The sequence below is a fragment of the Salvelinus sp. IW2-2015 genome, unplaced genomic scaffold (genome assembly GCF_002910315.2).
Source record: "Salvelinus sp. IW2-2015 unplaced genomic scaffold, ASM291031v2 Un_scaffold2036, whole genome shotgun sequence".
NCBI lineage: Eukaryota > Metazoa > Chordata > Actinopteri > Salmoniformes > Salmonidae > Salvelinus > Salvelinus sp. IW2-2015.
The window spans coordinates 2,026-13,533 of record NW_019943382.1 but is presented as its reverse complement, the minus strand read 5'-3'; the positions used below and the strand labels follow the sequence as shown (position 1 = coordinate 13,533).

The following is an 11,508-nucleotide window of genomic DNA, read 5'->3' as shown; positions in this document are numbered from 1 at the left end:
CCTCTGGGGAACAGCCTCTCGGCTACAGCCTGGCTCTCTTTATCTCTCTTTTACTACTCTCTACTTTCCTTCACTTTGTATTCTGCTTCTCTCTCTTAGATGTTCTTCTTGTCTCCTCTCCAGTCTCCTCTCCCCTCTTGTCCAGTCTCCTCTCCCCTCCTGTCCAGTCTCCTCTCCCCTCCTGTCCAGTCTCCTCTCCTGTCCAGTCTCCTCTCCAGTCCAGTCCAGTCTCGTCTCGTCTCCAGTCTCCTCTCCTTTTCTATACAGTCTTCTCTTAGCAGACTGTCAGCTAGTTTTTGTGCAGTAGGAGTTCCTCTCTTGGTCTCTCTTTCAGTCTGGGGTGTACAGCGTCTTCTACTCAGCCAAATGGCAAGGTCGGCCAGCCCCCAAGGTGTAAATATGGGAGTGCTCTCTCGCTCCCTCTCTCTTTCAGGTTCTAAAAGTATCCCCGGCTCCTGTGGTAAACAGCGGCTAGTGCAGACAGCACCAGCAGACAGGTTACCTCTTTATTTGTTACCCTCCAACCTTTCTCCAATGACTGATAGGAAGACAGGGGCTAAGAATACATTGTGAGCATGCCTGCTCTGAGAGTATTAGTGTCGGTGTCCTGTCCATCCTACACAGCAACACCCCGACTGAAACAAGGCCAGCCAAGGAGGAGCCTTGCTGTTAGCATCCCCACCGTTATCCCACATCCCACAATATTAACCTATGATGTGGAGAAGGGGATTACTGTTGCACATTGGAGCAGGCCCTGGCACGGACCCCTGAGGTGCCCCGACGTTCAGAGACCTTGTTAAAACAGTCTATATACTCAGTCTGTATGTGTGTCTGTGTGTGTGTCTGTGTCTGTGTCTGTGTCTGTGTCTGTGTGTGTGTGTGTGTGTGTGTGTGTGTGTGTGTGTGCACAGAGGTGCTGATCCCACCACACGGTAGCAGGATTAGGTGTCACAGTCTTTTACAAATCAGCTGTCTGTGATTGCAGGCTCCCCTTAAACCCTCCACCCCAACTGGCATTACTACCTTGGTGGTAAACATCGCACTGGGCCGTCTATTAACAAGGGAATACGTCAACTTTTATTATTTGCGAGGTGAAAAAGAACGAGGTCTGAAGAGAGAGAGAGAGAGAGAGAGAAAGGAGGGGGACGTGTTTAATTTACACACACTGCATCAGCTCGGAGGGGGCTCGGGTTACGACACGCTGCCAGACTGGCGTTAGCAGAGTGGCCGTGATATTCCGCAAACATGCGGAAAGGCCCGTCTACATGACACGTCATATGAAGGACTGGGTGTCTTCTTACTAAAACTGCTGGGGCCTGCATGGAGACAAAGGCACCAAAATGGAACCTGGGTTGACAAACTGTGAGTGCAGTGGCCCTCACACCTAAATATCTATATGGGTGTGTCCTGGGTTGTTTTGTTTGGACTGGATACATGAGTCGGGTTTAGAACACCACGTATAGTGTTGAACATGACTTCATGGGGTAGCGAATAAATCTGCTCTCAATATAGTGCTTGTAAGACAAGAGCTGGATAATCATTTTTATGCTTTAGGGAGTGAATTGTAAAATAACAATGCAATTTTCAAGTAAATGTAATCTCATTGATTGATGGATTTACTTGGTTTTTATTTCAAATGGACGCGTTAATGTTAATTAATCTAAGAACATGCACCAACTTGTGGCACTATTAGGCTATGTGCAGGCTACGAAGGAGCCGGTGAACGTTCTAGTCCACTGTGATTCTCCATCACATATTCCCTAGGTCACAAGTCCCCGACTGTCCATATCGGCAGGCCGTAGCTCATCCCAACTCCCTCATCATATCCATGTTCCTCTTAGCTAACGCCCTGTAATGTACTGACAGATTAAATGACCAGCAGTAAATACCCAGCCTTTCTCTCCCTCTCTCTCCCCTTCCCTCCCCCTGTCACCATGTGTGAGTGAGAGGAGCCAAGAGAAGGAGGTCAGGGCGTCAGGCAGTGAAGTGGAGCCAGGACTTTACTGCTGGGTGTCCTCGGGCCAAGCCACAGACAGGTTGACAACACTAAGGGCACAACACCCCCTGGCAGTGATGGGATAACAGACATCTTTAATGAGACAGGAGGGAGAGGGAGGGAGAGAAGAGAGACAAAGCGAGGGAGACGGAGCGTAAGAGGGAGAGAGAAGGAGAGATACAAGGTCCTGACACCTAGTGCCAATATCCCTCAACACAGATATGAAACAGCAGCAGGAGGCACCATGGTAACAGACACCGCCCTGTTACCTCCCAGTGTCTTATAGATCTTCCATTCATCATTACAGACACAAACAGAGCCTACATGCCATCTGAATGTCTCACCAGGGCTGATATAGTGAGGCAGTATTCACTGACAGAAGAAGCCCCAGACTACYGCTAGGAGAGCTGGTGATAGTCCTAACTTACTGAAGACAAGCTCAGAAAGCAGTTAGAGCTCCTAGCTACAGTGTAGTACAGGCAGAGAGACTGACTCATGCTGTAGTGGACGAGAGAGGCGGGGACTCAGGGAGGAAACTAAGACTAACACTGAACAAAACTAACTAAGTGCCAGACACTTTGCCAACCAGACTGTTTACCCAGGTCGTGAGYTGCCCAAGAAAACAATCCCAGTCCGAGCTAGTGGTGGAAGGATATCCTGTTAATGAGTGGACATCAAAAKGCATTCTGCTCGGTCACATAGCTCTGAGACAGAAACACTCTGGTCAGAACGGTGTAAATTAAAAATGGRTGCCATAAACTYACTGATAACCACTGATTGAAAAACTGCTGTTGTTGATTCAAGGAGAGACGTTGTTGAGTTCTTGGAAAGTGCACACGAACACACACACGGTTAAGCCCGGGGGCCTGAGGGAGAGAAACGTAGAGCCTCTGTTAGCAGTAGCAGCTGTGGCCTCTTAGCCCCCCTCCTCACCATTGTGGGGTCGTCAGTGTGAGCCATTAACGCGGTGAACAGCCATTATATTTTAGAGACACAGGGCAACAGACTGACTGGTGATTAGGGGGGCGCTGGGCGACGGTGTAATGGTCAGATTATTTACAGGCTGACTGACACCGTGGGGAGAGASAGAGAAAGGGAGGAAAACAGAGAGGCCAGAGGGGAATATTAGGTGTCTGTCGTTATGGTAAATTGATGCTTTAATTAGCAGGGAGTGATGTACCACTGACGACCTGAGCTAAAAGTAGGGGGTGTGAACGTTAAAACGGTTCAACGAAATTGAACCGAAAAACMGTTTATTTTTTTACGTAGATGCAAAAAGTAACAACTAAGAGCTTTGAAGCGCGAGGCTCAACTGTTGGTGCCCTGGCTACCACGCTGTGACCAYCATGAAGCCAACACACGCACAGGGCAAGATACTGTGTGACAGACAAGTGTTGCATCTCCCTCATCTCAATATCCTAGCCTATTCATTGATAGTTCTTTCTTTACTGAAGTTGTGACACATTGCAAGCCAAGAAATTGCGAGATACAGCATTCCATTGTGAGATACAGCTTTTGATTGCTGATAGATAGGGCTCGTCACTATTCTGACTGTCTGCCTGGTGGCCAACCTGCCTGGTCATGTCTAGGTGGGATACAGCATTTGATTGCTGATAGATGAGGCTCGTCACTATTCTGACTGTCTGCCTGGTGGCCAACCTGCCTGGTCATGTCTAGGTGGGATACAGCATTTGATTGCTGATAGATAGGGCTCGTCATTATTCTGACTGTCTGCCTGGTGGCCAACCTGCCTATACTGTGTCCCTCCCCTCAGTCCCTCGATAGCTCGCTATGAAAGATGCGAGTGTTTGTGTTCTCAGACAGGACACTCTCGCTGGGCAGAGAGGTGACCGTCTCAGACAGAAAGGAAACACCCCCCTGTGGTGAGTGACAGCTAAAGAGGCCCAACCCTCCCCATTCTGCCCTACTCTCACCCCGTAACCGAAGAGACAGGGAGAGGGGGTCAGACAGGTCAGGTGTACACTGTGTCCTCTTCACCATCACTAAAACAAAAGTCATGTTACTTAGGTCATAGTTATGGTTGGGATGTTGCAGGATGACAACCCAACACTGTCTGGTTTTCAAGCAGTTTAACCCCTTCAACAACCAGAGATTAGCATACATCCAAGCAGTTTAACCCCTTCAACAACCAGAGATTAGCATACATCCAAGCAGTTTAACCCCTTCAACAACCAGAGATTAGCATACATCCAAGCAGTTTAACCCCTTCAACAACCAGAGATTAGCATACATCCAAGCAGTTTAACCCCTTCAACAACCAGAGATTAGCCTACATCCAAGCAGTTTAACCCCTTCAACAACCAGAGATTAGCATACATCCAAGCAGTTTAACCCCTTCAACAACCAGAGATTAGCCTACATCCAAGCAGTTTAACCCCTTCAACAACCAGAGATTAGCCTACATACAAATGTTCCCATCTTTCAGGCTCCAAGTGGACCACCACTGTCTTTCTTCTGTAGAGCACCAAGGGGAAAGACCATGGAATACAAGGGGCATTCTTTGTCACACAAGTCAGTTTCACAGTTTTGCAGCTAGTCTGTACAAAAGAATACCTCGCCAGATGGTTGATGACCTCATAAAGACGTGTTTTGACTTTGGCGATATTGAAGAGGGGCTGGAGAGCCCATTAGTYACTGAGTGTTAGGGGGTCCCACAGGTAAAGAGGAGATGCCACAGTTCCCTGCTGGCCACTGAAACCTCTTCCCCTCTACGGCGCCCAAATGGAGCTGCGTCTGGACAGCTGCTGGCTGGGTCACAGTCCTGGATGTGACGTTTGACCCACAGGCAATGGCTTCCCCTGGCTATTTTCCCCCACTTCTGACAGCAGGGCCCTGGGCAAGAGATCAGGGATCAGCTTTCTGCACTGACCCCCTCCATCTTACACTACGCCCTCTACAACGTATTACCACTGTCCAATGGAGGACTTGGTCACTGAATCATGTGATCACCAAAGGGATGTTTGCTACTTGGCCAGGAAAGACAGGCAATGACAGCCTAGCAAATTTCCATGGAATAGTGAAAACTATAAATTTGAGAAATGGTTTAGGAGGGAGGTGATGTACTTGGAGAGATGACATGAGAGTCAGACACAGGACGGAGGGACTGTATGAATGCACACAATGTTATAAGAAGGCCTGGGTATGTTACATCAAAGGGTTTTTCAACTCTTTAGATGAGCTGTGATCAAATTCTAAGATGAACTTCAACAGACTGGAAATAAAGAAACACTTCCATCTCTAATGGACTTGTACTGATACTGGGACCTGTTTACAGCTCTGAACACATCTCTAATGGACTTGTACTGATACTGGGACCTGTTACAGCTCTGAACACATCTCTAATGGACTTGTAGTGATACTGGGACCTGTTACAGTCTGAACACATCTTTAATGGACTTGTACTGTACTGGGACCTGTTACAGCTCTGAACACATCTCTAATGGACTTGTACTGATACTGGGACCTGTTACAGCTCTGAACACATCTCTAATGGACTTGTACTGATACTGGGACCTGTTACAGCTCTGAACACATCTCTAATGGACTTTGTACTGATACTGGGACCTGTTACAGCTCTGAACACATTTCTAATGGACTTGTACTGATACTGGGACCTGTTACAGCTCTGAACACATCTCTAATGGACTTTGTAGTGATACTGGGACCTGTTACAGCTCTGAACACATCTTTAATGGACTTGTACTGATACTGGGACCTGTTACAGCTCTGAACACATCTCTAATGGACTTGTACTGATACTGGGACCTGTTACAGCTCTGAACACATCCTCTAATGGACTTGTACTGATTACTGGACCTGTTACAGCTCTGAACACATCTCTAATGGACTTGTACTGATACTGGGACCTGAGGATGTTTTCACCAAAACACTGATGGACGATGACAGTTGATAAGACGGGGAAAATTATAATGATAAAATATGATAAATCTCTGTTGCTTCATCTAACTGCAAAAACTCAATTTAATTTAACACAGATAAATGACTAGAGGCAATTTAGTAAGATAACATTAAGCAGAAAGGCAAATTCCAATTAATTTCATCCAGAATAAAAGAGAGAAAGTGATTTGGGTCATAACAGAGACAAGAACATGGAACTATCACTCTGTCCTCCTGAGACATTGGTCATAACAGAGACAGAAACATGGAACTATCACTCTGTCCTCCTGAGACATTGGGTCATAACAGAGACAAGAACATGGAACTATCACTCTGTCCTCCTGAGACATTGGGTCATAACAGAAGACAAGAACATGGAACTATCACTCTGTCCTCCTGAGACATTGGTCATAACAGAGAAAGAACATGGAACTATCACTCTGTCCTCCTGAGACATTGGGTCATAACAGAGACAAGAACATGGAACTATCACTCTGTCCTCCTGAGACATTGGGTCATAACAGAGACAAGAACATGAACTATCAACTCTGTCCTTCTGAGACATTGGTCATAACAGAGACAAGAACATGGAACTATCACTCTGTCCTCCTGAGACATTGGGTCATAACGGAGACAAGAACATGGAACTATCACTCTGTCCTCCTGAGACATTGGGTCATAACAGAGACAAGAACATGGAACTATCACTCTGTCCTCCTGAGACATTGGGTCATAACGGAGACAAGAACATGGAACTATCACTCTGTCCTCCTGAGACATTGGTCATAACGGCCGCATTTTTTTATTATGATTTTTATTTAGTTAACTAGGCAAGTCAGTTAAGAACAAATTCTTATTTTCAATGATGGCTTAGGAACAGTGGGATAACTGCCTGTTCAGGGGCAGAACGACAGATTTGTACCTTGTCAGCTGGGGGATTCGAACTTGCAACCTTTTGGTTACTAGCCCAACGCTCTAACCACTAGGCACCCTGCCGCCCTGGTATCTGGACAACAGAGGCAAAACTCTCCCATTACTCCCAAATCTAAAAACCGGCAGACAAGGGGGCAGAAAGTAGTGCCAATAAAATCTCCCATTTCAAAACAATTCCGGTTGTCGAAATTCCTGGGTGTTTGAGAAAGCATTGTGGTGACCTCGGCTTGTTGTCTTTTCCTTCATTATGGACCTGAAAGGGGAGATAAAACAACAGCAGCGCCTGACAGCCACATCACTCGCACATTATAAATACAATCTATTCGCTGCAATAACAGGATCCCGGGGCTGGCGAGGTATTAAAAAAAACTGTCTGGCTTATTGGTATTGGCTGCGGGGGCCCGTGGGCTGTATTGTCCCAGCTGGGCCTTGATGACATGGAGATAGAGGGGTTTAGACTAGCTCTGCTGCTGCCTGGTTGCTGATTTGGCTGCTATAATGGGGAACAGTGGTCACTGACTCAGCGGACATGTTTTTATTATTATTTGTAACAAACATTGTACTGTATTGTTAGGCCCTAGTAAACATAAACATTGTACTGGATTGTTAGGCCCTAGTAACATAAACATTGTACTGTATGTTAGGCCTAGTAACATTACATTGTACTGGATTGTTAGTCCTAGTAACAAACATTGTTACTAGATTGTTAGTCCCTAGTAACATAAACTATTTACTGGATTGTTAGGTCCTAGTAACAATAAGCATTTTACTGCACCCGCTATAACATCTGGTAACTGTGTATGCGACCAATAAACTTTGATTGATTTATGAGGCTGAACACAACAGGACGCCCCACACCCACTGGAGGAGGCAGGACAGTTCGGTCATATCACTGGATGATACACACAAACTAAATGAATGGTGGTATATTGAAACTAACCAAATTAACCAAAGTAAAACTGTTGAACAGTGGTCACTGGTTGAGAGCAGTGTGACACCACACTCACTGGAGAGATCAGCCATATGAGGCTGAAGCAGCGTGACACACACTCACTGGGAGATCAGCCCATATGAGGCTGAGAGCAGCGTGACACCACCTCACTGGAGAGATCAGTCCATATGAGGCTGAGAGCAGCGTGACACCACACTCACTGGAGAGATCGTCCCATATGAGGCTGAGAGAGTGTGTCTGAGAGAGTGTGACACCACACTCACTGGAGAGATCAGCCCATATGAGGCATGAGACAGCGTGACACCACACTCACTGGAGAGATCAGCCCATATGAGGCTGAGAGCAGTGTGAACCACACTCACTGGAGAGATCAGCCCATATGAGGCTGAGAGCAGTGTGACACCACACTCACTGGAGAGATCAGTCCATATGAGGCTGAGAGCAGAGTGACACCACACTCACTGGAGAGATCAGTCCTATGGGCGAGAGCAGCGGACACCACACTCACTGGAAGATCAGCATAGAGGCGGAGAGCAGTGTGCTGAGAGCAGTGTGACACCCACACTCACTGGAGAGATCAGCCCATATGAGGGCTGAGAGCAGCGTGACACCACACTCACTGGAGAGATCAGCCCATATTGAGGCTGAGAGCAGCGTGACACCACATCTCACTGGAAGATCAGCCCATATGAGGCTGAGAGCAGCGTGACACCACACTACCTGGAGAGATCAGCCCATATGAGGCTGAGAGACAGGCGTTGACACCACACTTCACTGGAGAATCAGCCCATAATGAGGCTGAGAGCAGCGTGACACCACACTCACTGGAGAGATCAGCCCATATGAGGCTGAGAGCAGCGTGACACCACACTTCACTGGAGAGATCAGCCAATATGAGGTTGAGAGCAGCGTGACACCACACACTCACTGGAAGAGATTCAGCCCATATGAGGCTGAGAGGCAGTGTGACACCACACTCATTGGAGAGATCAGCCCATATGAGGCTGAAGGCAAGCGTGACACCACACTCACTGGAGATCAAGCCCATATGAGGCTGAGAGCAGTGTGACACCACACTCACTGGAGAGATCAGCCCATATGAGGCTGAGAGCAGCGTGACACCACACTCACTGGAGAGATCAGCCCATATGAGGCTGAGAGCAGCGTGACACCACACTCACTGGAGAGATCAGCCCATATGAGGCTGAGAGCAGCGTGACACCACACTCACTGGAGAGATTCAGTCCATATGAGGCTGAGAGCAGCGTGACACCACACTCACTGGAGAGATCAGCCCATATTGAGGCTGAGAGCAGTGTGGCTGAGACAGTGTGACACCACACTCACTGGAGAGATCAGCCCATATGAGGCTGAGAGCAGCGTGACACCACACTCACTGGAGGAGATCAGCCCAATATGAGGCTGAGAGCAGTGTGACACCACACTCACTGGAGAATCAGCCCATATGAGGCTGAGAGCAGCTGACACCACACTCACTGGAGAGATCAGCCCATATGAGGCTGAGAGCAGCGTGACACCACACTCACTGGAGAGATCAGTTCCATATGAGGCTGAGAGCAGCGTGACACCACACTCACTGGAGAGATCAGCCCATATGAGGCTGAGAGCAGCGTGACACCACACTCACTGGAGGATCAGCCCATATGAGGCTGAGAGCAGCGTGACACCCACTCACTGGAGATCAGCCCATATGAGGCTGAGAGCAGTGTGACACCACACTCACTGGAGAGATCAGCCCATATGAGGCTGAGAGCAGCGTGACACCACAATCACTGGAGAGATCAGCCCAGTTAAATCAGAGTGATGAAATAAATGTACAAGAAAATTAATAGTGGTGAATTGAAACGAAACCACAGCAGTGACTCCTAGAAAGTAACCCGGTGGTGATGGTGGCTAACACCACCAGTAGCTACAAGTCACAGCGCACACACACAACACACACACACGCGCAATATTACAGAGGGCAAGGCATGAGGCTCAATAGAAGAATCTGGAAGAAAAGGCATAATTTCTTTGACATGCCGACACAGAATACTGTGTCTTTAAAGCCCATTTGTATTCTTTCAAGACAAAGTTGCATAAAGACATGATATGTACAATTAAAGTTGATACACGGTGATCTCTCATTTAACAGTGCCAACAGAAGCAGCAGTTTACTGGAATGACTTCTGCAATACACTGGATGTTTATGAATATGGGTACACTGTTCACATAGACATTACTGTAAGGGTGTTGAGTCCCATAAAAACCCATCCATTATGGTAAATGTCACAGCTAGATAAACTTCTGTAGTGGACAGTTAGTCTACGTGAGGAAAATGCCAGTTTTGGCAATAGCAACATTCCAATCTGGGAAGACGTTCAGCTTGCGGGTATGGACTTGTCTGTAATCAGCACTCCACCCTTTCTTTACCGGTTATACGACCAGTTCAGAGTCAATAGGCCCCACTAGGAAAAGCCCTCAAAACTCCACACTCTCTTTTCTGTGAACCCATTGTCCCCGGCCCTCGAAAATGTTAGTTTCAGAGATCGTTTGTTATTTAGTGGAGGCGTAATGACATCAAGATGAATTTTGGAATAAAACCTGTTTTTTTTGTTGTGAAGTTCCTCTAGTTTCAGCAATCATAGAGCTCCGTACATGGTTTCAACCAAATGAACAATTCAATACTCCACATCTGACAACAGAGGGCAGCATTGGGTGAATTTGCAGGCATATTCAACACCACCAAAATGGATTCCCACATAATGAAACTGCAGGAACACAAGAATACACTGTGTACTAGGACCTAAATCCATAATGGAGTGAACTCTCCCTCAACTGGGCAGTGAGGAACCGCTGATGAACTCTCCCTCAACTGGGCAGTGGAGTGAACACTCTCCCTCAACTGGGCAGTGGAGTGAACTCTCCCTCAACTGGCAGGAGTGAACTCTCCTCAACTGGGCAGTGGAGTGAACTCTCCCTCAACTGGGCAGTGAAGTGAAACCTCCACTGCAAGGAGAACTCTCCCTCAACTGGGCAGTGAGTGAAACCTCGGATTATGGCAGCTCCCCGCCACCTCTCTGATTCAGAGGCGTGGGTTAAAATGCGAAGGCACATTCAAGTTGGAATGCATTCAGTTGTAACAACTGGACTAGGTATCCCCCTTCCCTAACTCTAGGTACTCTTAATGGCAGTAGAGTGAACGTTTCCCTTTCTCCCCACCAGACTCCACTGTCGTGCCTGTCTGGCCCTCTCACGTCTGAGGCCCTCTCCACAGCGCCTGTCTGGGTCGTCTGTCTGGCCTCCAGCGTTGTCTGGGCCTCTCCCACAGCGCCGTCTGTCTCTGCTCTCAGGCGTCTCCAGCCTCAGCGCTCTTGCCATCTGCTGGCCCTCTCTCAGACATCTGCGGCCCCAGACCATCTGCCCTCTTAGAATCTGTCTGGGCCCTCTCTCTAGAATCGCGTCTCCATCCTGGCCCTCTTAGCATCTCTGGGCCCTCTCCTAGGCACTGCTGGGCCTCTCTAGATCATCGTCTGGGCTTTAGATATCTGTCTGGCCCTCTCTAGAGATCATCTGTCTGGCCCTCTGAGATCATCTGTCTGCCTTAGCGTTTGTCTCATCAGCAGAATAGGGTTTGTGTTCTGTGGCTCAGTCTGTGTGTGTGTATGGGGAGGGGGGGGATAAGCCCTCAGCCAAGGTTCTCCCTGAC

At 47.8% G+C, this 11,508-nt stretch overlaps 1 protein-coding gene across 1 annotated transcript in view; it reads right to left on the bottom strand.

Moving 5' to 3' along the window:
* Window positions 1-11,219, bottom strand: part of LOC112072778 (uveal autoantigen with coiled-coil domains and ankyrin repeats-like) — a 74,060-nt gene extending 62,841 nt beyond the window's left edge. The window contains 6 exon segments of the mRNA XM_024140163.2: window positions 1,167-1,316; window positions 7,902-8,036; window positions 8,212-8,340; window positions 8,728-8,853; window positions 9,147-9,370; window positions 11,057-11,219. Coding sequence (XP_023995931.2) covers window positions 1,167-1,316; window positions 7,902-8,036; window positions 8,212-8,340; window positions 8,728-8,853; window positions 9,147-9,370; window positions 11,057-11,219 — 927 coding nt within the window.
* Between the last annotated feature and the right edge of the window lie 289 nt (window positions 11,220-11,508).